Source organism: Thalassophryne amazonica, chromosome 3 (assembly GCF_902500255.1).
Source record: "Thalassophryne amazonica chromosome 3, fThaAma1.1, whole genome shotgun sequence".
NCBI classification, from domain to species: Eukaryota; Metazoa; Chordata; class Actinopteri; order Batrachoidiformes; family Batrachoididae; genus Thalassophryne; species Thalassophryne amazonica.
Genome location: NC_047105.1, coordinates 64566935 through 64594789, shown reverse-complemented (window position 1 = coordinate 64594789; position 27855 = coordinate 64566935). Strand labels below are relative to the sequence as shown.

General features: G+C 42.3%; 1 protein-coding gene across 3 annotated transcripts in view; it reads right to left on the bottom strand.

Moving 5' to 3' along the window:
• Positions 1 to 27855, bottom strand: part of celsr2 (cadherin, EGF LAG seven-pass G-type receptor 2) — a 189985-nt gene that overhangs the window by 43812 nt on the left and 118318 nt on the right. For all 3 annotated transcript variants that reach the window (XM_034166559.1, XM_034166561.1, XM_034166560.1), the window contains exons 5-9: positions 27149 to 27237; positions 17004 to 17161; positions 15045 to 15208; positions 13174 to 13299; positions 4043 to 4212 (exon numbers count right to left, since the gene is read on the bottom strand). In XM_034166559.1, coding sequence (XP_034022450.1) covers positions 4043 to 4212; positions 13174 to 13299; positions 15045 to 15208; positions 17004 to 17161; positions 27149 to 27237 — 707 coding nt within the window. The remainder of the gene's footprint in view (positions 1 to 4042; positions 4213 to 13173; positions 13300 to 15044; positions 15209 to 17003; positions 17162 to 27148; positions 27238 to 27855) is intronic.

Here is a 27855-nt window from a genome sequence, read left to right as displayed (position 1 = left end):
ATGGACTTTGAGAACTGATTTAGTGTAATTTTTGGGTGCTGAATCGAAATCTGAGCTCAGACTTCCTCTATGACATTACATTTTTTGCAATCTACATGTTCCGTATTGATGTATTACGTAAAGGTTACTCATTCACTCACAGGTTTAATGCCACTAATCATTCACAAAAGCAGCTTCAAAAGCATAGTTTTTAAACCAGGTTCACAAAATGTGAACAAAGAGTCGTAATAACATTTATGGTGCCAAAGAGGTGTGCAAGACTGCAGCTTTTGCTTCAATGCTTGATACAATAAATATGTTTTCATATCTCAAAAACGTGATGTGTTGGGAAAGTGTAGTGACACGGACCCACAACAGGGGCCGTAAATGAACGGTCAATAGATGAGCCAAAAGGTAACAATTTAATGTTGTGAATGTGCACAACGAAATACAGACAATCACAGAATTTGATATCAGTCAATATACAGAGGTGATGTGTGGGCAGGCTCGAGGATAGAAGACGTCTGTCCAGAGAAGAGTCGGGTCCCACACGATTTCCACTGCCAACGGATCTGAAGTACGCCGGAGTCGCCAAGTCCTGAGTCCCCAGGTGGCCACCGTCTCCAGCTGTCAGATCTGGTACTGCTGGCAGGAGGCAGAAAAACAGTTAAGGGTGAGTGTGTGAAAACACACCCAGTAAACAGTCAGCAATACGAGTCTCTCCTTTGTCAGGTGGGAACAAACACCTCCACCTCTGAACACCAGAAAACAGTTTGTGTCGGGTTAACCTTCTACTCGTTGCAGTTCGGAGTGAGGAGTGAAAATCGTTCACTCCTCGGCCATCCACGAACCCCAGCCTCCAGCTGACAGTAGCAGGTTAAACATCTGCAAACAGTTCACAACAGGAGAAAGCAAGCAACGTGCGTAGGCACAACAACGGCTGAGAATGTACCAATAGGGTAGACGATATCTCGGCAGTGAGGTGGAGTTGCTGCCCAGCTTTTATGGTGATGGTGGTTTGTGGTTGATGAGTGACAGCTGGTGATTAGGTGGTGATGACTGACAGCTGTCACTCCCGGCTGCTCCTGCGAGGTGGCTGCGCCCTCTCGTGCCTGAAGCCCGCACTTCAGGCAGGGCGCCCCCTGGTGGTGGGCCAGCAGTACCTCCTCTTCAGCGGCCCACACAACAATGTGACTGACAAAAACTAACAGCAGATTCGGATTCAGAACCCCAGAATGACCCAAAATCTGTTGGAAAAACTCCATGCAAGAAAAATCGTGTTGACCAGGGTTATGGTTGAACAAAACTGGTTTGTTTGCATTCATTTCTGAACTTAAATTTCAGGGATGTCAATAATAGGGGGATTACACGTGTAAGTGTGCATGCCCAAAGTAGCTCTTGCACAAAGCGTCATGAGCAGGGGTGCCGAAAAGGGGAGAACAAGGAGAAAGACTCTTGGGCCCATGATTGACAGGGGCCCAGAGAGGCCCCTAATACAATTATAATACTGACAAAATAACATTGGGGGCAGCCCAGTCAAATTTTTTTTTCATGGGGCCCAAAATCCCTGCCAGCGCCTCTGGTCATGGAATCATCTGTATGCCAACATTCATGTCCATGCATGTAAACAAAGAGAGATGTGGTACTTTTAAGCCAATTTTGGAACCAGAAGATGTACTCAGAGCTCTTATTAACTCACCATCTGAGGTAGCAACAGTAGCGGAACTAAAAAGATGGTTCAAGTGCAGAATTGCAAGTTTAAAAAGCAAGAAAAAGGATCTAATAGAGAGGTACGTTCCAACCAACTTACTTCTAGGAGTCATTATCTTGTGAGGGATGGGGTAAACTGCACATATTTAGAGGTTGTATATCAAATGTTTAAAAAATGCTTAATATTTGGCCTTTCTCCATAGGGAAAAAAAAAGCTGTATCTTTGAGATCATTCAGCTGCACTGTGTCTGTGCTGAGCCATACACATGCATTTCTCAGTGGATATTACTCTGAATCTCCAACAATAAATAAATAAATAAATAAAGTACTCTAGGTAAGGAGATGATTTTGGAAAGGATTTACTAAGTAATGTGTCAAATGGCGGCTGCAATTTTGCTGTAAGTTGTGGATAAAATTACTTTATTGGTAGTTTTGATTAATTATTTTAGGATTACTGGGAATGCCCTTGCATGGTTAACATCATACCTAACCAGTCGTTCTCACTGTGCTTTGTACAATAACTACTTCTAACCTTAGTGACATGAAATTTGGGGTTCCACAGGGGCCCGTCTTAGGCCCCCTGCTTTTCTCCCTTTATATAGCACCCCTTGGGCACATATTGCGGCATTTTGCATTACCTTTCATTGCTATGCTGATGATACTCAGTTATACATGCCGATAACTGCTGGTAATCTCATGCACATAAAGTCCTTAGAAGATTGCATCAGTGAAAAGATGGATGTCCAGCAATTTCCTAATTTTAAACTCTGACAAGACTGAAATGATGGTTCTTGGTACAGTGAGACATCGGCAACAATTTGACCAGCTAACGCTTAGCCTAGGCTCGTGTGTCATACATCACACTGACAAAGTGAGGAACCTTGAGGTAATTTTTGATCCTACATTGTCCTTTGACCTCCACATTAGAGATATTACGGGGACTGCTTTCTTCCACCTGTGAAATATAGCAAAGATTCGTCCCATCCTGTCTATGGCTGATGCTGAGACCCTGATTCCTGTATTTGTTTCTTCTAGACTGGACTACTGCAATGTTCTATTTTCTGGTTTACCGCAGTCCAGCATTAGGGGTCTCCAATTGGTTCAAAATGCTGCAGCCAGACTTTTGACAGGAAGCAGAAAGTTTGACCACATTCCACCCATTTTGACATCTCTTCACTAGCTTCCTGTCCCTGTGAGGGCCTCTCTACTTAAACCCTACATACCAGCACGGGTTCTGCGTTCTCAGGGTGCAGGACTACAGAGCTTTCTCTTATTGTGCCCATGTTCTGTGGAATGATCTCCCTGCATCAATAAAACAGTCAGATTCTGTAGAGATTTTCAAGTCCAGACTTAAGATGCACTAATTTTCCCTTTCGTATCGCTAGCATACTGGCATAGTATGTTACTATGCTTTGTACCATTTTAAATTCATTTTATTAGTAAACAGAGCGGGTCACAGCATCAACTTTATCTAAAGTCTGGGTCTTTTAGTGAAGTTTAGGGCTAGTGGCAGACGATCACCTTAGTATTTTATTTCTTCTGTTTTTCTTGTTGCTTAATGCTGGCAAATTATACCGTATTTGTTGTCTTTCTGCTGCCTGATTCTGTTTTGTTTTTTCTCTGTTTGATATGCAGCTTCATCCAGAAGTGGGAGTGGGTGCCTTCTTCTTCAGGCTTCCCATCCTGTGCACCAGCACGGACTCCCAAAATTTCCTGTATATTTGTATTGTTAATTGTGTCGGTAGCACGGCCCAAGCAGAGGGTCACCCCTTTGAGTCTGGTCTGCTTGAGGTTTCTTCCTCATATCATCAGAGGGAGGTTTTTCCTTACCACTCTCGCCTGTGTGCTTGCTCTGGGGGTTGGTAAGGCTAGACCTTACTTGGGTGAAATGCCTTGAGGCAACTTTGCTGTGATTTGGTGCTATATAAATGAAATAAATTGAACTGAATTGAATGGAAATGGTTTGAGTGGAAAAAACATCGGTCTGTTTACCATGTAAGTTTTCTGGCTGATGCAGACTCGGTGGTTTGATGTCAGCTTGAACTTACTAAGCTTTCACTTATTTCCAGTCCTTCCAATATTATGAATCTGCTTGTTTCTAAGTGTTGCATTTTTAGGAAAAACATAGAACTTCCCATGTTTATCCCTGATATGGTTATTGAAGCATCCATGGACACAAGAAGTAATCCCTTGCATTCTGAGTATTTTTTATAACTTCTGGAGTGTGTCCATGTGTCCGCACCAGGCACATTATCCCGTGCGTGATCCAATATTGCGGGTAATATGGCAATCCAATATGGCGGGTATGCAATCCCCAATTCTGTCTGCATACAGTGCCGTGTGTTACTGTCACCTGCAATGTGAGGTTGTGCTGTAGGCCAGATGTGATGTGCAGCAGCATGGCACTGGCCTGACGAGTGCGGAACATCAGCTCTGCCTGCCACGGAACAGACACCACCGTTGCCACAGCGTTATTCCACTGCAACAGGCTGTTTCCCAGGAAACGCAGCGGATTGGCCATAACTACAGCAGAGAGGGACAGAAACAAAAATAGATTAGATTTAAAGACACAAGTGACAGAGTCCAGGAGAAAGGCAGACAACCGGTAAGAAAGCTTCACAGCAGGACCTCTGATAGTAATGACTGTCAGACGTCCTGCTGACGTTGCATGGCCACAGAGTTACAGAAGCATAAATCAGGCTTTATGCCGCATTCACACCAGGCGTGACGCGATGCCACAAATTCACTTCCTTCACCTGGCGATGGACACGCCACCATCGCCCGGTGTGATGCTCTGCTTGGGCGGAAACTTTCACTGCGAAAATTCGCCTGTGTCATCAAATAGGAGGAGCTTCCATTCCGCTCGCCGTCAACATGGCGGACCTTGATCACACGGAGTGAGTTGGAGTGCTGTATTTGCTGTGGAAAACCGACAAACATTGCCAGCGGCACCGTTGCTGGGTTCACAATATCCTCATGAGACGGTCCCAATTCGGGGAGACTCATCATTTGCTGCAGGAGCTGTGTCTGGATGAGAGCCGCTTTCAGCGGTACCTCTGCCTCTCCAGGACCCAGTTTAGAATAGAATAGAATGCTTTTTATTGTCATTATACACAAGCTACAATGAAATTAAAAGACAACTCTTGTAGTGCAAAGGTGTAAAAGTAGATATAAAAAGGCAAATAAGAATATATACATGTATTTACAAAGGAGCCAGTAGGTGTATATAAATAGAAGTCTGTACTATTCATTCCATTCACCTTTATAAAAATACATGCAATGAATAGTGCAGACTGAAGGCTAATGTGCATTCAATACTTGTATTGCACTTGGGTAGAACATGTTGGTGAGTCTGGCTGTGCGGGCCTTGATGGACCGGTACCTCTTTCCTGAGGCCAGCAGTGAGAACAGGCTGTGCCCAGGGTGTGAACCATCGAAGCTGATGCTTCTGGCCCTGCGCAGACATCTGGTGTTACAGATGTCTGACAGAGAGGACAGCTGCGCTCCTATGATGTTCTGTGCTGACTTCGTGACTCTCTCCAGAGCCTTCTTGTCAGCCTGAGAGCAGCTCCTGTACCACACCAAGATGTTGTTGGTGAGGACGCTCTCTACAGAACACCTATAGAAGGACAGCAGCAGTTCCTGGGACAGGTTGACCTTCCTCAGTGACCTTAAAAAGTACAGACACTGCTGTGTCTTTTTCACAAGGGCATTGGTGTTGCTGCCCCATGTAAGGTCCTGAGAAATGTATGTTTCCAGGAACTTGAAGTCACTGACCCTCTCTACAGTGTCTCCCTGAATGAGAAGGGGGGGGTCCTCCCTCTTCCGCCTAAAATCTAGCACCAATTCCTTTGTCTTTGCGGAGTTAAGTGCCAGGTTATTTAGGGAGTACCAAGTAGTGAGGTTCAGGACCTCCTCTCTGTATGCCGATTGTTGTGAATCAGCCCAACCACAGTAGTGTCATCCGCAAATTTGACAAAGATGTTGCTGCTGTGGGTTGGTGTACAGTCATGGGTGTACAAAGTGTACAGCATGGGGCTGAGCACACAGCCCTGAGGGGCCCCAGTGCTCACTGTCAGCACTGAGGAGTGGTGGGACCCCATCCTGACTGACTGCAGACGGTTGGTGAGAAAGTCTCTAATCCAGGACCTCCTGTTTCATTCGCGCGTGCACATGTAAACAAAGAAAAAAAAACTGGCTGTCCCTGCAGTTCCTCACTCTCTCTCCCCTCAAACTCTCATCACTGTGTTATAAACCAGTCACCATTTGTTTTATCATACATCTGTGTAGTTAATAAAATGATCTTCACAGACGATTCGTTCGCGCGCGCACGTAAAAAAAAACTAGCAGCTGCTGCTGCGGTGCTGCTTGCTCTCCCCTCAAATGTCCTGCTCACAGGCTGGCTGCCAGACACAGGACATGTCCACATCAAGTATACACTTCAGACATCTTCACGTCACTACATATCCAGTCCCTGATTGGTCATCGCGGTGTGACAAGATGAAAAAGTTCAGATTTTTCAACTTGGGGAGGAGGGTGACGTGACGCGATATTGCGCCACAAACACGCCAATCGCTCAAAATCGCTTCATTCGCGTCCATCCCATCGCGTTGCGTGGCTTGAACTTTTGTGGTGCCACAATGCGTCCTTCCACAGGGATTACATGGCAACCTGTCGCTGCCGTCGCTTGCGTCGCGCCCGGTGTGAATGCAGCATTAGGATTTTAAGGGACCACTCTGCAGCGGACTTAGAAAAAAGAGAGACTCGACGAAATGTAATCTTTTTAATGCACATAATTCCCTGCGCTTATTTAAGGCAGGCATTTATTTTTTTGTGATGAAGTTTTGACCCGGCCATTAAATAAGGCAGATCCCGATTCAAGTCAGGCGTTTAATCAAGGAATTTCGTAAGCCTAATTGGAGCTGGGGATTCCCTGTAGATCGTTCAGTGCCTCCCAACTCTAACTCATCTGTTACAACCCCAATTCCAATGAAGTTGGGACGTTGTGTAAAATGTAAATAAAAACAGAATACAATGATTTGCAAATCCTCTTCAACCTATATTCAATTGAGTACACCACAAAGACAAGATATTTAATGTTCAAACTGATAATCTTTATTGTTTGTGTGCAAATATTTGCTAATTTTGAAATGGATGCCTGCAACAAGTATCAAAAAAGCTGGGACAGTAGTATGTTTACCACTGTGTTACATCACCTTTCCTTCTAACAACACTCAATAAGTGTTTGGGAACTGAGGACACTAATTGTTGAAGCTTTGTAGGTGAAATTCTTTCCCATTCTTGCATGATGTACGACTTCAGTTGTTGAACAGTTGAACAGTCTCTGTTGTCGTATTTTGCGCTTCGTAATGCGCCACACATTTTCAATGGGCGACAGGTCTGGACTGCAGGCAGGCCAGACCAGTACCCTCACTCTTTTACTACGAAGCCACGCTGTTGTAACACGTGGCTTGGCATTGTCTTGCTGAAATAAGCAGTTACGTCCCTGAAAAAGACGTTGCTTGGATGGCAGCAAGTGTTGCTCCAAAACCTGGATGTACCTTTCAGCATTGATGGTGCCATCACAGATGTGTAAGTTGCCCATGCCATGGGCACTAACACACCCCCATACCATCACAGATGCTGGCTTTTGAACTTTGCGCTGGTAACAATCTGGATGGCCGTTTTCCTCTTTTGTCCCGAGGACACAACGTCCATGATTTCCAAAAACAATTTGAAATATGTACTCATCAGACCACTGCACACTTTTCCACTTTGCGTCTGTGCATTTCAAATGAGTTCGGGCCCAGAGAAGGCGGCGGCATTTCTGGATGTTGTTGATGTATGGCTTTCGCTTTGCATGGTAGAGTTTTAACTTGCACTTGTAGATGTAGCGATGAACTGTGTTAACTGACAATGGTTTTCTGAAGTCTTCCTGAGCCCACGCAGTAAGATCCTTTACACAATGATGTTGGTTTTTAATACAGTGCAGCCTGAGGGATCAAAGGTCACGGGCATTCAATGTTGGTTTTCGGCTTTGCTGCTTATGTGTAGAAAGTTCTCCAGATTCTCTGAATCTTCTGATTATATTATGGACTGTAGATGTAGGAATCCCTAAATTTCTTGCAATTGAATGTTGAGAAACTGTTCTTAAACTGTTGGACTATTTTTTCACACAGTTGTTCAAAAAGTGGTGATCCTCGCCCCATCTTTGCTTGTGAACGGCTGAGCCTTTTGGGGATACTCCTTTTATGCTCAATCATGACACTCACCTGTTTCCAATTAGGTGTTCTTTGAGCATTCATCAACTTTCCCAGTCTTTTGTTACCCCATCCCAACTTTTTTGAAACGTGTTGCAGGCATCCATTTCAAAATTAGCAAATATTTGCAAGCAAACAATAAAGATTCTCAGTTTTAACATTAAATATCTTGTCTTTGTGGTGTATTCAGTTGAATATAGGTTGAAGAGGATTTGCAAATCATTGTATTCTGTTTTTATTTACATTTTACACAACGTCCCAACTTCATTGGAATTGAGGTTGTAAATACATATAAAGGATTTTTCCCATTTTATACATAGCAGGAGCACCTGAGCAGAAGGTAGTGGATTTTGTCTATTTTATACATATAGTAGAGTTTGTTCGTTTTATACATATAACAGATTTAGTCATTTTTATACATATAGAGGATTTTGTTTGTTTTATACAAATAATGGATTTTGTCCATTTTATACATACAGTGGATTTTGTCTGTTTTATACTGTCACAGCACTGCCCTGTGTATGATTATGTAAGGGGTTTTAGGGGGGCCTTTTTTGGACGTTCCTGCCGCTCCTGCCTCTACCTTCTGCTCAGGTGCTCCTGCTTTGCCTCCTCCCTCCTGATCTGGTTGTGGCTCAGCCTGGCTATTGATTGTGGCGATCATAAAAGCTGTGCACGGGCACGCACTCAGGGTTCACTCCTCTCTCCACCATCAGCGCCACTGCGCGCATGAGGGCCTGTGCCAGCTGGCCCCGCAGCCACCACCAGACAGTTTGAATTTGTTATGTTTGTTTGATTACTCTACACATCAACTCACCACACACACACACCCCAACACTTGCACGTACACTGATCTACACAAACACGTTATCTTTAATTGATAAATATTGTTAAAACTTTGACCTGGTGCATCATCTCCCCACTTTTTGTTACTACCTCTCGAGCCAGGTTGTAACAACACATATAATGGATTTTGTCTATTTTATACATATGAGGTCTATTAGAAAAGTATCCTACCTTTTTATTTAAAAAAACTATATGGATTTGAGTCATATGTTTTTATGTCAGCCAAGCTTGAACCTTCGTGCGCATGTGTGAGTTTTTCCACGCCTGTCGGTGACGTCATTCGCCTGTGAGCACGCCTTGTGGGAGGAGTGGTCCAGCCCCCTCATCGAATTTTTATTGTCTGAGAAGTTGCTGAGAGACTGGTGCTGTGCTTCATCAAAATTTTTTCCAAAACTGTGAGGCACATCCGAGTGGATACCATTTGACAAATTAAGCTGGTTTTCGGTGAAAATTTTAACAGCTGATGAGAGATTTTGGATTGTTTCTATTGCTGTAAGGACTTCCCATGGAGCAGGACGTCGCGCAGCGCTCCGAGGCAACGTCGTCATCCTGTTTCAAGCTGAAAACCTCCAAATTTAAGCCTCTGTTGACCCAGGACGTCGTGAGAGAACAGAGAACTTTCAGAAGAGGTCGGAATCAGCAGTTTATCCAGACATTCCACTGTTAAAGGAGATTTTTTTAATGAAAGACGTGCGGACGGATTGGTGCGTCAGCTTGCAGCCGGCACGGCGCACCCGCCACAGGAAAAACACCTCCATTGGAAGCCTTAAGGACAAGTTGGAACATGTCCTGCTGTTAAACAATTTCTCAGATACTCACTCAACTGAAAGCCACCAAAAGCCGCCTGGTTTTTACAAATGGTTATCAACACGGAGGTGTTTTTCCTGTGCCGCCGCACCGCGCCGGCTGCGTCCCGACGCGCGGACCCGTCCGCACGTCTTTCATTAAAAAAATCTCCTATCTAATAGACCTCGTATAACGGATTTTGGGCATTTTATACATATACTGGATTTTGTCCATTTTATACAGATACTATTATATGCACGTTTTACTGTATATAACTTCAGCAAACCACTCCATGGACTGGACTATTTTATTTCAGAATGGTTTGTTCCCGGCCTCTGCTGTGTCTGAAGAGCTCAGGCCTGAAAAAGTTTTTGGTACACAGCCCTTAGAATTGAGACACAGCCTGTGTCTCCTTCACTGTTTTCTATGTGTGTGTGTGTGTGTGCACGCATCCACACATGCACTTCCTGCTAGATTTACTGAATCAATTCAGAATAATTGTTTTTCTTCTACATTCAACTTCCCAATACGAGGACAAAGCAGCTCAGACTGCCCTTTTTAATAAGCACTTTCTGACAGTTCTGAACATTTTCACTGCAAATAAAAGCTAAATATGTCCTTTTGACAAAACCTGATTGTTCAGTGTGATGGATTAAATGCCGCTGCAGAATGTGCAAAGTAACAAGATGATTTTAATGGCACAGCCAAGAAAATGTGCTTTTAATATTATCTTTTGAAGATCTTTTTTTTTTTTTTAAGAACATTTTGTCAGTAAGATAGCGTGTGTGTGACACTTCTATAGTTTAGCCTAGAACATCAAAATTTCCACTGTGATCCTTTTAAAAAAATGACGTTTCTCCCTACAGGCTTGGTTTTCTCATTCAGTATCAAATTTCTGTAAAGCAGAACTCAGCCCAGATAGCAGTTGTACAACCCCTGGCAAAAATTATGGAATCACCGGCCTCAGAGGATGTTCATTCAGTTGTTTAATTTTGTAGAAAAAAAGCAGATCACAGACATGACACAAAACTAAAGTCATTTCAAATGGCAACTTTCTGGCTTTAAGAAACACTATAAGAAATCAGGAAAAAAAATTGTGGCAGTCAGTAACGGTTACTTTTTTAGACCAAGCAGAGGGAAAAAAAATATGGACTCACTCAATTCTGAGGAAAAAATTATGGAATCATGAAAAACAAAAGAACTCTCCAACACATCACTAGTATTTTGTTGCACCACCTCTGGCTTTTATAACAGCTTGCAGTCTCTGAGGCATGGACTTAATGTGTGACAAACAGTACTCTTCATCAATCTGGCTCCAACTTTCTCTGATTGCTGTTGCCAGATCAGCTTTGCAGGTTGGAGCCTTGTCATGGACCATTTTCTTCAACTTCCACCAAAGATTTTCAATTGGATTAACATCCGGACTATTTGCAGGCCATGACATTGACCCTATGTGTCTTTTTGCAAGGAATGTTTTCACAGTTTTTTCTCTATGGCAAGATGCATTATCATCTTGAAAAATGATTTCATCATCCCCAAACATCCTTTCAATTGATGGGATAAGAAAAGTGTCCAAAATATCAACGTAAACTTGTGCATTTATTGATGACGTAATGACAGCCATCTCCCCAGTGCCTTTACCTGACATGCAGCCCCATATCATCAATGACTGTGGAAATTTACATGTTCTCTTCAGGCAGTCATCTTTGTAAATCTCATTGGAACAGCACCAAACAAAAGTTCCAGCATCATCACCTTGCCCAATGCAGATTCGAGATTCATCACTGAATATGACTTTCATCCAGTCATCCACAGTCCACGATTGCTTTTCCTTAGCCCATTGTAACCTTGTTTTTTCTGTTTAGGTGTTAATGATGGCTTTCGTTTAGCTTTTCTGTATGTAAATCCCATTTCCTTTAGGCGGTTTCTTACAGTTCGGTCACAGACGTTGACTCCAGTTTCCTCCCATTCGTTACTCATTTGTTTTGTTGTGCATTTTCGATTTTTGAGACATATTGCTTTAAGTTTTCTGTCTTGACGCTTTGATGTTTTCCTTGGTCTACCAGTATGTTTGCCTTTAACAACCTTCCCATGTTGTTTGTATTTGTGTCCAGTTTAGACACAGCTGACTGTGAACAACCAACATCTTTTGCAACATTGCGTGATAATTTACCCTCTTTTAAGAGTTTGATAATCCTCTCCTTTGTTTCAATTGACATCTCTCATGTTGGAGCCATGATTCATGTCAGTCCACTTGGTGCAACAGCTCTCCAAGGTGTGATCACTCCTTTTTAGATGCAGACTAACGAGCAGATCTGATTTGATGCAGGTGTTAGTTTTGGGGATGAAAATTTACAGGGTGATTCGATAATTTATTCCTCAGAATTGCGTGAGTCCATATTTTTTTTCCCTCTGCTTGGTCTAAAAAAGTAACCGTTACTGACTGCCACAATTTTTTTTCCTAATTTCTTATAGTGTTTCTTAAAGCCAGGAAGTTGCCATTTGAAATAACTTTAGTTTTGTGTCATGTCTGTGATCTGCTTTTTTTCTACAAAATTAAACAACTGAATGAACATCCTCCGAGGCCGGTGATTCCATAATTATTGCCAGGGGTTGTAGTATATCACATGGAAGATAACAGAAAGAAACACTAGCTCTGTCGTCTTTAATACTGAAAAGTCAATTAATCCTAAATCATTTCAACAATAGCATAGTCAAGACTCCCTCACAATGCACGAGATACTCCTCATTTGAGTCTCCACTAGTTTAACACACAGTCATCCCAATGGTGCTCAAGGATTTACCACAGAGTGCCATACTGTTTGTATTTCTTCATAATTGATTCGAATAAAGTCCAAGACATATTCAGTAAATTGGAAATGTTCATATATCCATCGCCTGACATGGCTGAAGAAAACTGACAATAAAATTGATTATTTACAGGTATTATACCAAAGCATTTCATTACTGAACCCATCATCTTGGCTTTTATATTTTAAATTAATTTATATCAAGTTGTAGTGATTTCCTTTCAGTTTTAGTTTAAGGAAGATAATTTTAGATTTTTTTTATTTTTGCATTTGAAATGGCATAATCAAATTAAAATGTGTGAAAAACCAAGTGTTTCAATACTTTTGGAGGGCACTGTAAGGCTCACAATGAAACAAAAGACAAATGGCACAAGGATCCTAAAGACTTTGACCTTTGTTGTTACCTGGTGTGTCTTGAACTCTAAGGCCTCATAAACACAATCTTATAAAGAACCAGACCAGTCGCTTGCTGAAGCAGCTATGTTAAGCTATTCAAGGGAAATGACTGGGAAAAGTTACCAAAAAATGACTTCTTTCACCAGACCCTGCTCACAATTCAATCAGTGTCCTGGTTACTGTGTATGAACTTGGCTTTAAAGCCTTCAGCGGGGATCTGGGTACTGTGGACTCAGAACTTTTCATCCAACCATTAAATTCCTCATAAATTCTACTCCTTCAACTTTTTCAGTGCTACCAGTATGCTAATTGTGCACATTATGCACTCAACCTATTTTGACATGGTGGATGCCGGAATGCAAAAAGACAACTTCTCACTCGCTCACCCCTCTCACAGTTTTGTCCTCCAAATCCAAGTGTGCAGTCACAGCTGAAGGATCCCCACAGGTTTACACAGGTCCCTCCATTCAGACATGGATTGTTGTTGCAGAAATGACTTTTTGCAGAACATCCTAGGAGGGAGAGACAATAGGAGGTTGAGCTGCTTCGTTATTCATACAACCCCTGGCAAAAATTATGGAATCACTGGCCTCGGAGGATGTTCATTCAGTTGTTTAATTTTGTAGAAAAAAAGCAGATCACAGACATGACACAAAACTAAAGTCATTTCAAATGGCAACTTTCTGGCTTTAAGAAACACTATAAGAAATCAAGAAAAAAAGATTGTGGCAGTCAGTAACGGTTACTTTTTAGACCAAGCAGAGGAAAAAAATATGGACTCACTCAATTCTGAGGAATAAAGTATGGAATCACCCTGTAAATTTTCATCCCCAAAACTAACACCTGCATCAAATCACATCTGCTTGTTAGTCTGCATCTAAAAAGGAGCGATCACACCTTGGAGAGCTGTTGCACCAAGTGGACTGACATGAATCATGGCTCCAACACGAGAGATGTCAATTGAAACAAAAGAGAGGATTATCAAACTCTTAAAAGAGAGTAAATCATCACGCAATGTTGCAAAAGATGTTGGTTGTTCACTGTCAGCTGTGTCTAAACTCTGGACCAAATACAAACAACATGGGAAGCTTGTTAAAGGCAAACATACTGGTAGACCAAGGAAGACATCAAAGCGTCAAGACAGAAAACTTAAAGCAATATGTCTCAAAAATCGAAAATGCACAACAAAACAAATGAGGAACGAATGGGAGGAAACTGGAGTCAACTTCTGTGACCGAACTGTAAGAAACCGCCTAAAGGAAATGGGATTTACATACAGAAAAGCTAAACGAAAGCCGTCATTAACACCTAAACAGAAAAAACAAGGTTACAATGGGCTAAAGAAAAGCAATCGTGGACTGTGGATGACTGGATGAAAGTCATATTCAGTGATGAATCTTGAATCTGCATTGGGCAAGGTGATGATGCTGGAACTTTTGTTTGGTGCCGTTCCAATGAGATTTATAAAGATGACTGCCTGAAGAGAACATGTAAATTTCCAGAGTCATTGATGATATGGGGCTGCATGTCAGGTAAAGGCACTGGGGAGATGGCTGTCATTACATCATCAATAAATGCACAAGTTTACGTTGATATTTTGGACACTTTTCGGATGTTTGAGGATGATGAAATCATTTTTCAAGAAGATAATGCATCTTGCCATACAGCAAAAACTGTGAAAACATTCCTTGCAAAAAGACACATAGGGTCAATTTCATGACATAGGGTTAATGTCAACGAGCAGATGTGATTTGATGCAGGTGTTAGTTTTGGGGATGGAAATTTACAAGGTGATTCCATAATTTATTCCTCAGAATTGAGTGAGTCCATATTTTTTTCCTCTGCTTGGTCTAAAAAAGTAACCGTTACTGACTGCCACAATCTTTTTTTCTTGATTTCTTATAGTGTTTCTTAAAGCCAGAAAGTTGCCATTTGAAATTACTTTAGTTTTGTGTCATGTCTGTGATCTGCTTTTTTCCTACAAAATTAAACGACAGAATGAACATCCGATGAGGCCGGTGATTCCATAATTTTTGCCAGGGGTTGTATATAGTCATAAATAGTCAGAGGCTAATAAGCCATTCAAAACAGATACAATGATTATTTCCCAGCGCTGCTGCTTCTATGCTGTGCAGATTGTAGTCAGTATTATTTTCTCTCTTCTGTCAGTGTCTGAGCTCACGGTAAACATCATCTGGCTGCAACAGATAATCTGTAGTTATTCTAAAGCCAGAAAATTGATCAAAGCCCTGCATACCTGGCAGAGTTCCGTTGTTGGCAATGAAGCTGGCCATGTCTATGTGCTGGTTGTCAATACGCAAGTTCTTCATGCAGCCCACAAACTGGCGGTTATGAACAGGAAAGTCTTCTGGGAGCTTGGGGACACCTCCAAGGAGAAGTGGGCCAGTCAGGTCCAATGATCTGACAACACACAACCAATACACCTTTAGGGTTTTTTTTTTTTTTTTTTTTGTCTTGCTGCTCTAAAACAGTACATCAAGGATATTGGTGGTGGTGGTGGGGGGTAGCAGTATTAATAAACAAAAAACGCCCTGGAGATGGAAAAAGCATCATCACATCCAAATAAAAGAAAAAACACAAATCTTGTCTAACACCCTGGAGATTTGGAAGTTCATTTAAAAACAAATGATCTCAGTCTCCTAATGAGCTGCACGTAAAGAACACAAACAGTGTATTTACTGAAATCAGTTTGGAGGAAGGAACAGAATGTGAAAGAGACAAAGATATCACAGGAGTTTTTGCTCCTATAAATAAAGTACCTAACACGTGTTTGTCCATCTGTGTGTGTGTATCTGCCGCCCATATATCGGTAAAGAGGTGGCGCATGGGTGAAGACCATATGACCCAGGCAGAACAAAATAAAACCCAAAGTTTGTTAAATCACATTTTTGGGGGCTGAGCAGCAAGTTTGTTTTACCGCGGGCCATTAAAAATTATGACCAACTTATTTGCTCAGGTAATCATAGCTTAACTCGACCTAGTACTGATAGCTGCTACAAATGCTAACGCTGTTAGCATCTTACTAATAAGCTTGGCTAACCTCCGTTCAGGTGTTTATCAAATTATATTTTGGGGGCTCATTATGGTTTTACTTTGGGCATTAAAAAATATGACCATCTTATTTCCTCAGTAATTGTGGATAATCAACCTAACATCACAAAGCTATCAAAAGCTGCTATAAATGCTAACACCATTAGCATCCAAAATTAGATAACTTCACTCTGAGATGATCTTTTTCGAGAATTAACCACACAAAAAGTGATGTGTGTGGGGGGGTGCGTCAACACACAAGCTGTCACTCAAAGTGACCACACCAGAATTCAGTGTTTCGCAGTTGTGAATCTCACGCCGTCTGGCGGTCCGTGACTCACATGAGAGGTCGGTTTCAGCGGAGTTTCGATTCAGGGCACAATGTAAACACACCCTGTGAAGTATGTACAACAAGACAACATCGGGGCAAAGCAGAAGTTTATCTCAGGTGCTACACCTCCTCTACATAACCCTCTCAACTTAAGAGAATGTGTCATGAATCAGCGCCATTCACATCCTTGCTTTGCCTATGTTTACATGAGCTCGGAGACGCCGGAACTCTGCTGGTGCCGCGGTGCATTCTGGGAAGTGCAAGGGGATTATGGGAAATGTTAAAATACTGAATAGTGAATGTGATAATGAACACGATGATGTCTGAAAGACAATAAATACATATTTAAATTATATCACTAGATTTGATCTTATACGTATGTATTTTGATCTAAGTTATTTTAATTTCTTCAACTTGCTTCTGGTTTCCAGTATTTACAGCCAATTCAATTCATTTTATTGATATAGCGCCAAATCACAACAATACTGTCTCAAGGCAATTCACATGGATAAAGTCTAACCTTACCAAGTTTAAGTAAAAACTCGCTCTGGCATCTTTGAGGAAGAAACCTCAAGCAGACCAGACTCAGGGGGGTGACTAACTCCTTGGGCCATTCTAACAGTAACAAGATTTTTTTTTCTTTTTTTTAAACAATCGCTTCAAACAAGCAGTCTTTTTCAAAGAATTCAGTCTGTGACTAATATAATGTGTTTATTTAATTACATTTTTTTTAATCTTTTGCATTATGGATTCTAACCAGCGGATATTTCTACCAGTTATAAACACCTCATTAAATCATCTGAAAGTATGATGATTGTTTTTCTGATTACTTACTTTTTGGATCCTGATTGGCTCCCCTGAGCAGAGCAGCTGTAGTTCCCGATCATTAGGCCAAACCTGAGTGCCACAGAAGTGTCGCAGTCGTCCACTGTCACTACAACCATCTTTTGATCCGAGGGGCCCTGCGGCAGGCCGGCCTGGTTTAGGACTGGCTGCGGAGCCAAAGACAAATTCATGAATATTAATATCAGTTAAGGAGCAGACAAAGCTTGAATGCCACGGATGTGTCAAAGTTCATCTCGAATAAGGCTGGCTGAGTTTTTCTTTCATTTAAATTTTCATACAGAGCGGCAGAATGCAAATACTTTAATCACAGAATTATCCAACAGTGTTTTTTCTCCAGAAAGTTTATTTTTGTATTAGTATGCACCAGGGGCTGGAGTACTGCAGAGTACTCTGCAGAGCAGCACTGAATAAAACAGCACAATTCAGTTGGACAGATAAAAGAAATGTTGTTATTATCCAGCATATTTATATGACAAAGCCAAAAAGGACTGACAGCATACAGAAAAAAAGACTTTACACCTGTGCTCCTATTTTTAAGATACAGAAATATTTTTGGTTTCTCTGGATTTATAAATAGAATCAGAACTGAGATGGTGCATACTGATAAATCAATCTGAAAATAGGGAAAGCTGAAGTGTTGAGCTGCAGACGTGGAGAAAAAACAAAGCAGCTAGATGATCACTTGAATCGGTTCAACGCCCATTCAGCACGACCATTTCAGGTGTTGTGTGCAGTTTTAATAATTCATATCATAACAGCCAGAGGTAAAAGACAGCAGCTGGCAAACACATACATGCACGCGCACATGCACACACGCAGAAGTAGAATAAGACAGCAGCAGAGCCGACAAAAGATCGCTGCTGCCTGAGAAATCAATCGAGGAAACAACAAAAGGAGGTGGGACACGCGGGAGACAGATTGATGGGTCTGTCAATAAAGGTCACGACCTTTTTTCAAACTGGGCTGTTCCTCTGAGGTCACACAGAGCTCATCTGAAACAGAGCAGTGACGGTCGCCAAACTCAGCTGGTCACACAGAGTTTAGCAGGAATGATCCTGTGCCGTCTGCAGAAAGAAAAAGGCATCCAGCTTTCTTCATTTATTTAAAGCTGAACTGATCCCACAGTGTGCACAAACCTCTGGGATTTAAATTCGCAATCACTCTGCAGTTATGATTGCTGGTTATCATCATACAATCCTTCAATTTAAAGCTTTTGGGGGGTGGGGGCAAATATTAAGATATGACAGCATGCAGACTCTGGTTTATCTTATGAAGAAAAACTAAAACAAAAAAATAATTGCTTAAGTAATGCCGTAATGAAAGTTAAAGGGAAAGCCGCTGCACTTTAACTTCCTCTTGAGTGGATTAGCTAAAAAATATGTGATCTATAAATAGGACTCCTGTGAATCTCAGAGGTAGCACTCTGTTGAGTTAATGAGCTCACAGTGCTTGTATCTGAACACAGAATGATGTGACACCTCGTTGACAACAAACTGGGGTGGAGGGCAAAAACTTCCAATGCCACATATTATCACACTGTTGATTGTTATTCTTGTAGTGATCGTTGATATTGTTCCCTCTTGCCTGGATTTTGTTTGCCTGGACTGACTGCCTGAACTATGACTTTACTCACTGCCCGTCTCTGAAACAGCTTTTGCATTGTCCTCTGATTACTGTTGCTATGTTGAATGACAATCTGAACTACGACTACTGGCCTGCACCTTGGAATGCCTCAGATTAAACAATCAGATTCTTCTGCACTGTTGGCTGCTTTCTGTATGTGACCTTAGACTGTTTCAGAACCGTGATTAAATAACGTTATACTCGTCACACTGTCTGCTCTCTGCAATGGGATCTTCTGCACATCCAGCATCATTACACTGTATTCAGTTCTCCAGTATGAGGATTGGCTGTTCTTCTGTTTAATATGACTGCAATCTAAATATTTTTACAGAAACACAGACCTGAACTGGAAGCTGCTGGAACACAAGTGTCATTGTTGACAATCAAGTGAGTTTTACATCAAAATGGACTATCAAAATGTCATCACTGCTTCAAAATCAACAACTTGAAGGTCAGTTAAAGTTCTTCAGCCACGACAAGGAACTAAAGTATTTTCAGACATTGTTTTCCAAAATCAGGATGCTTCATGTAGAAAAGCATTCATCAGGCTGTGATGATGAATCCAACCGAAAAGACATAACAGGTAAGATTAAGACTTTATATTTACTCAGTGTGTGAATGATTTTAATATTTGCAACAGTCTGAACTGTTTGCATGAGGACTGCAGCTTTTAGTTGTTGAGCCAATCAGTGGACAGCATCAAAGGACGTATTTCCACTTATGAGTAACTCATAAATATTGTGTGTCAACAGTTGCATATCTTACCTGCAACTTATGGTTTTCGTATGTGGGACGTATAAGCCATATGCTGGCATGCGTCAAAATATTGTGCATGCACAAAATCTTTCGATGAACTTGACGTACTACGACGTATACAGCATGCATCAACATGCTCTTAACTTATACACCACTTTCCCATAACTTATTAGATGTATACCAGTGTATATGGCATAGTTTTTGTAATTCACGTTTTATTGCTTTATGAACTTTAAAACTGTAAAACCAACACAACCAACACACACACAGTGGGACAAGAACAAACCCACTACAGCTACAGTAAATTGTTAACAATAAGAAAAAGGGGAGAAGAAAAAAAAAGGGGGGGGGGAGTTGGGTGGGTGGCGGGAGAGATATATATACCACGAATCCCAGGTTAATGTTCTCCAACTCTTCCGCTCTCCTCCCACAGTCACCTCTCCCCTCCACTTCACAGCCAAGATCTTTTACAGTCTGCGTATTTCATCCTTCACATGAAAATCAAACTACTACATTTCACGTATCACCCATTTTGTAAGTGGTTCAAATAGGGGCCCCATAATTTCAAAAACACCTCCTCTTGGTCATTCAGTCTAAAAGTCAACCGTTCACAGTTGGCCATTTTGGTCATTTCTTCTAACCATTCATTGACTGGAATAACATTTTTTGATTTCCAGTGTCTAAGGATGATCCTACAACCTGTCACAAGGGCCAATTTACACCATAGGTTCTGCTGACCGGATAACCTCATTTCACTTGTTATCAAACCTAAAATACACAAGGCGAAGCCCTGAGGCATATCTATCTCCAGAACTTTGTTGATAACTAATATTATCTTTTTCCAAAGGTTCTGTGTCATTTCACACTCATACAGCATGTGTACAAGTGTTCCCTCCCACCTCTCACATCTCCAGCAAAACTCCGAGTCACAGAGCTTTAACCTTGCCATCTTACTGAGGGTCCAATACATTCTATGTATAATTTTGTACATAATTAAGTGAGTCTGTGTCTCTCTTGATATCTTATGCCAAGACGTAGTAATTTCTTCCCACTTCTCCCCAACGATCTCACCCCCTAAATCCTTCTCCCATGCTCTCTTAAGAGCCTCAAGTTTGGGTGGATGAGATTTTCTCATGAGACTATAATATTTAGATGCCCCACCTTTAACCCCCCGGTTAATCTGCATTATTTTTTGTAACTCGGATTGAGTAACTAGTGGAAGTTTTTGTTTTTGTTGCAATATACAGCCTCGTAACTGCAAATACTTCCAAAAATCCAGTTTGGGGAGTTTGTATTTGTATTTGGCGTAGTTTTAATATGTCGGCATACAGAAGCAAAATCACCAATGTGTGACAGGGCCTTAAGGGGCATGGAACCAAATATTACACATGCTGTATGTACTGTATAATTTTGACCCTGTGTTGATTTCAGAAAACCAAAAATAAATTGCAACTTGTATGCAAAATTCTTAGTTTTTCTCTCTTAAAGATGTAAGTTATACTGTCATTGTGCCCCAGAAGAAGAAGAATTCAAAGAAAAACAAAAAACAAATCAAAAGTGGAAGCATTGTCATAATAATTTGTATACGAGGGCTGTCCATAAAGTATAGGTCCTTTTTATTTTTTTCAAAAACTATATGGATTTCATTCATATGTTTTAACGTCAGACATGCTTGAACCCTTGTGCGCATGCGTGAGTTTTTCCACGCCTGTCGGTGACGTCATTCGCCTGTGAGCACTCCTTGTGGGAGGAGTCGTCCAGCCCCTCGTCGGAATTCCTTTGTCTGAGAAGTTGCTGAGAGACTGGCGCTTTGTTTGATCAAACTTTTTCTAAACCTGTGAGACACATCAAAGTGGACACGGTTCGAAAAATTAAGCTGGTTTTCAGTGAAAATTTTGACGGCTGATGAGAGATTTTGAGGTGATACTGTCGCTTTAAGGACTTCCCACGGTGCGAGACGTCGCGCAGCGCTCTCAGGCGCCATCATCAGCCTGTTTCAAGCTGAAAACCTCCACATTTCAGGCTCTATTGATCCAGGACATCATGAGAGAACAGAGAAGTTTCAGAAGAAGTCGGTTTCAGCATTTTATCCGGATATTCCACTGTTAAAGGAGATTTTTTTAATGAAAGACGTGCGGACGGGTCCGCACGTCGGGACGTAGCCGGCGCGGTGCGGCGGTACAGGAAAAACACCTCCGTGTTGATAACCATTTGTAAAATCCAGGCGGCTTTTTTATTGGCTTTCAGTGGAGTGAGTATATGAGAAATTGTTTAACAGCTGGACATGTTCCAACTTGTCCTTAAGGCTTCCAACGGAGGTGTTTTTCCTGTGGCGGAGCGTCGCGGCGGCTGCGAGCCGACACTGCAATCCGCCCGCACGTCTTTCATTAAAAAAATCTCCTTTAACAGTGGAATATGCGGATAAAATGCTGAAACCGACTTCTTCTGAAACTTCTCTGTTCTCTCACGACGTCCTGGATCAATAGAGCCTGAAATGTGGAGGTTTTCAGCTTGAAACAGGCTGATGATGGCGCCTGAGAGCGCTGCGCGACGTCTCGCACCGTGGGAAGTCCTTAAAGCGACAGTATCACCTCAAAATCTCTCATCAGCCGTTAAAATTTTCACTGAAAACCAGCTTAATTTTCGAACCGTGTCCACTTCGATGTGCCTCACAGGTTTAGAAAAAATTTTGATCAAACAAAGCGCCAGTCTCTCAGCAACTTCACAGACAAAGGAATTCCGACGAGGGGCTGGACGACTCCTCCCACAAGGAGTGCTCACAGGCGAATGACGTCACTGACAGGCGTGGAAAAACTCACGCATGCGCACGAGGGTTCAAGCATGTCTGACGTTAAAACATATGAATGAAATCCATATAGTTTTTGAAAAAAATTAAAAGGACCTACCCATTCTACTGTAAGAGTAGAATGGGAGGCAGAGCCTTCAGCTTTCAGGCTCCTCTCCTGTGGAACCAGCTCCCAATTCAGATCAGGGAGACAGACACCCTCTCTACTTTTAAGATTAGGCTTAAAACTTTCCTTTTTGCTAAAGCTTATAGTTAGGGCTGGATCAGGTGACCCTGAACCATCCCTTAGTTATGCTGCTATAGACATAGACTGCTGGGGGGTTCCCATGATGCACTGTTTCTTTCTCTTTTTGCTCTGTATGCACCACTCTGCATTTAATCATTAGTGATCGATCTCTGCTCCCCTCCACAGCATGTCTTTTTCTTGGTTCTCTCCCTCAGCCCCAACCAGTCCCAGCAGAAGACTGCCCCTCCCTGAGCCTGGTTCTGCTGGAGGTTTCTTCCTGTTAAAAGGGAGTTTTTCCTTCCCACTGTAGCCAAGTGCTTGCTCACAGGGGGTCGTTTTGACCGTTGGGGTTTTACATAATTATTGTATGGCCTTGCCTTACAATATAAAGCGCCTTGGGGCAACTGTTTGTTGTGATTTGGCGCTATATAAAAAAATTGATTGATTGATTGATTGACTTTATGGACAGACCTCGTATGTAAACCTTTGATCACTACTCACACAAGTAGTGAACACAACAAGGTTAATTCCACAGCCAAGTCCAGTAGCCATTTACAGCAGAAGTCTGATGTCATAAAGTACCTTTAATAATGTGACTCACTCACAGATGTATCGCCGACCACTGAAGCCTCACACTGTTCTACAATGACACATCAAGGGTGGTATCTCACTGGGCCATGACAGCTTGTGACCAGCAAGCTGGATTTTGTGAGATTTTGCATGACATTCACAGGGTGGTGCCATCCCCTCGCATGAGTCGCACCAAGTACTCACAGAGTTGTAGAGGGCATCGGCAAGCCCCATGATTGTAGTATCCACAACTCATAACGTGCATGAATCATGAGAGAACTTAGTGAGGGGTTGACAACAGATCAAACTACATTTTGAGTGATTGGAGACAAAAATGAGGGTCGAACATCATTCATGGGAATTGTGCACGAGCTGTCCTGGGAGCATGGCAAAAGATGATTGGAAAGAGCCAACACTTCTGGAAGCGGCTAAGGGAATCCCGCAGCAGCGGCTCAGCTGCTGACCCGCATGCATGCATGGCCAGTGGGGTGGACACACCTGTCCACGGTAGCTGGGATTTTTTTCCTACTAATTCAGGACTGCAATGGCAAAAGTCTCATCCTGGCGGCCGTGAGATGTGTGCACGCATGGTCAGCCCGTGCTCACAGAGGTGGGCTTCAGCACAGCAGTGGATAAACACAAGCCATTCCAGAGGAGTACATCTGTCCGCAGGACGACACCACGTGCCATCTGTGTGTGACGGCACCAGCTAGAAGCTCTTTGATCGTGTAGACTGCTGGACATTATACATGCCATCATGCGGCTTCTGCTCATGTATCACCCGTGTGATGGTGCCAGGCAGGACCTCTTTGATGGTGTGGACTGCTGGACATTATATATTTCATTCTGCGGGAAATCATTCTACAAGTGGGTGAGTGCCCTGTTCACAGTTTTCTTCCTGTTGTATTTTTTTTATTCTCACTGGAGAAAAAGGCTTTGTCATTATTATCTATTATTTTATTATTATTTACAGAGCTGTTACTAAGTACTGTTCTGGGAATGTCCTCGGTGTCTATTTACATGGATAATAGCAGGATAATATCATAATAATACCAGCTGACCACTTTGTGTGAAACGTGCCATTTTTACCACTTCAGTGAAATACCAAATGCAAATCTGTCACTCATTCGCATGTTTAGTCGCTAATTTGTGTCTTCAACAGTTGTGCCCCAGTGAGATACTGGCTTAAGCAGACAGAAACAGATTTTAAAAACGGGTTTTATTTTTGTTTTGAGACAATTTGTCACAAATTTGTTGAGGATGAAATAAGTAAACAGGCAGTGTTAAATGACTCATTAGATTTGCCAAAGGTGAAATCATCCGACATGCTCTTTTCCACGCTTTTCCCTTTGCTGTGAAAGGTCTGAAGCAGGCAGCGCTCCAGATTCGACACTCCATTCTCTGACCTCTGCTGTGGTTTGCTGTCATCAGTCACGGCTGTTGACTCTCTAATAATGACCGTCTGCTAATGTCTGTCAGGCAGCTTTTCTGCCGCACAAAACCCAGTGCTGTCAGCGCTCAGCGGAACCCACATATTTGCTCAGGACCACATCGAACTCTGCTCTCGCCTGACACAACAGGGGATTATGGGAATATGAGTTTCCTGTCATGCTGTCTGACAGCAGGAGGAGCATGGCATCAGGCAAAAAAAAGGAGGCTCTAAAAAAGGGAGGCTCTAAGATTGACTGGGAAACCATAGTAACAAAAAGCGTCATCCCTGAAGTGCGGCGTCACCGCTCAAAGCCAGAGTCAATACTTCTCTCTGCTTTTCTTTAGCCTCCTTTCGCTCCTCTCCTGCTCTGCCTTTCTGTCCCTGCTGGAGAACAGAGAGGGGCACCGTCCCCGGGGCTGCATCACTCACAGCTCAAGGTCCCAAAGGAAGCCGAGCCAAACACAAAGCCGACGGTCATTGCCATTCTCTACAGTCCCCCACCACCCTGAAAGCCACATTTCAATCTAAAACGTCCCCTCCCCATGTCACCCTGATCCACCCCTGTGAACAGGGATGACTCACAGTGGCCCTCTGTGGAATAAAATGGGAGGAGCCGGCTATCTACCTCAGCGCCTCACGGGACGAGGAACATGAGATCAGGACTGTGAGCATTAGTTCAGTCCAACAGTTGGACCATCACTATCCAGGGTTAGTTTGGAAGTACACAACTCAAACTGACCTGTACATTCAGTGTGTGTGTGTGTGTGTGTGTGTGAATGGGGTGGGGGCTGTTTACACTAACATAGAACAGGTTTTGTTCTGGATTGTAAACTTGAATGTGAAACAATTTTTTTAGGAAGAAGAAGAAGAAGATGATGATGATCTACATGCACTAATAAATTGATGATGCACTGCCAGCAAAATACTTGTGGTGGACCAGTTCATTAAATAGCACATTTGCTCCACAGATATTAAATAAAAACCCATTTGAGGAACACTTCCAGAAGTTTTTTTTGGAGAGGGTGGGGTTAGTATTTGTACTGTAACCATCAGAAAAGGTCCCAGGTTCACTTCTCAGCTGGTCTTTTCTGTGTGAAGTTTGTATGTTCTCACTGTACTTATGTGGGTTCCCTCCAGGTGCTATCTCCCACTTCCAAAGACATGCAGGTTATTAGTTAGTAGTTAGTTATGACTTTAAGTGCATATCACTAGCAAATAAAATGTGAAATGAGCTGACTACTCTAAATAAATAAAGAATTATGGAAATATTGATGTATTACGTTGTATTTTTGGTGCCATATGCCCTGAGGGTCATAAACATGATTTCACCTGCTGCTCATAAAGACTCAGAAACATGAACCTCTCATAAAACTGGACTTTGATGACATCATGTACAGTAACGCCACTGGCTTCACCCCACAGAAGCTGAAGTTTTGTAACTATGCTTATGCTCCCCAGAAGCATTTACTAAAAAAAAGTTTGAAGGACCTAAATTACATGGTGAGGACTCTTTTTCCAAGCATGTGAGATGCAAATAAAGAAAATGCTTAAAATGGCGGGGGTTAAGAGGGCTGTAGATGGCGGTTCTGGTAGTGTTGAGTGCAGTGTGATGTGCCCTTTAAACTGACCGTAGGTGTGAATGTGTCGACCCTGTGATAGACTGGTGGCCTGTCCTGCCGGGACAGGCTCCAGCCACACAGTGACCCTTAAATGGAATAAGAAGTTTACAAAATGGATGAACTAATCAGGACTGTGACAGGATCAGGTGTGCTCAGCGTGGCGTGGCTGCAGTCACAATAAAAATGTTCCACAGCTTAAATTTTAGTATGAGGGTTTGGTTTGAAGTCTTTATTGTCTGCTTGTAAGGATGCATCTGTGGTGACAGTTGGGAAAAGTCTGCCTTTTGTAAACTTTGGAACTGTACTATCCAGTCAAACCTCAGACTAAAATGATCATGTTATAAAACATGAGTTGGTTTGTTACCAGAGTGAGTAATCAGACTATAATGTCTTCTTGGTGAGGAACAAACTAGTTGCAGTATTCTCCCCTTTCATTACTTTCTGATGGCTAAAATCTGACACGATGGCATTATCATGGGCATTGAATAGAATATCCACAGCAGGGGTGTTGCCTGGCAACATCTTTATAATGCAAAGTGACTTCCTCCAAAAGACAATGTGACGTTCTGCCTGTGAGTCCTGAGTGGGAAAAGTGCTGACAGAACCCAGAAAGCAAACATCCCTCACGGATAGAGTTGTTGCAGCACCCTTACAGAAAAGTTTGAGCCAAAACATATTTGGTCTGTCTGTAACAAGGTTCCCTGGCTTTCCGTCACCGTCCTCTTTTCTGTTTTTCTCTCCGTCAGTGTCTAGCTGCTACCTTGGCTGACTTCCAGATCATCAGCCTGTCAGCAGTAACACAACAATGTGCCACAGCTTGGACTTTCTGTCAGAAATGTGCTTTATGAAACATTGCCGCCAGCTCGAGCTGCAGCCCTCGGCGCTCTGTCTGCGGCGGATCACATCTTTGACCTGATTTTGCGCCGTCTGTCTGGTACTCTGCTGCCACACCCGACGGCAAGAGTAAATGAAGACAGATTTAACTACAGCTGTGTAATTATTAAATAAAGCCCTCTGCAGGTAAAATCTGGCACCACATTCTTTCCGGCAGCAACTTTGTCTTCAGAATGTTGAACAAGTGGCTCTTCGGATCTGTCGTACCTTGTTGTAATAGTGGACTTCCACCGTGTGCCACTGGCCATCACTCACACCGCCGAGAATGTACGGAGAGACTGTCGTTTTTGTTTCACCTGGGACACAAGTCAAAGAGACGGTGAACTGCACTGCTCAGAATGGCATAATAACAACAAATAAATAAACAACAGAATAAGTATGGTAATAAAACTTAAGAGGCACTTGAACTGCATAATGTTCTGGAACATTTTAGGCACCCTAGTATTTTGATGAAAATCAATAAACTCTATAATCAGCATGTCCTTATGTGTGTGTCCACATATATATATATATATATATATATATATATATATATATATATATATATATATACAAGGGCTGTCAATAAAGTAACAGTCCTTTTTATTTTTTTCAAAAACTATATGGATTTCATTCATATGTTTTTACGTCAGACATGCTTGAAACCTCGTGCGCATGCGTGAGTTTTTCCACGCCTGTCGGTGACGTCATTCGCCTGTGAGCACTCCTTGTGGGAGGAGTCATCCAGCCCCTCGTCGGAATTCCTTTGTCTGAGAAGTTGCTGAGAGACTGGCGCGTTGTTTGATCAAAATTTTTTCTAAACCTGTGAGACACATCGAAGTGGACACGGTTCGAAAAATTAAGCTGGTTTTCAGTGAAAATTTTAACGGCTGATGAGAGATTTTGAGGTGATTCTGTCGCTTTAAGGACTTTTC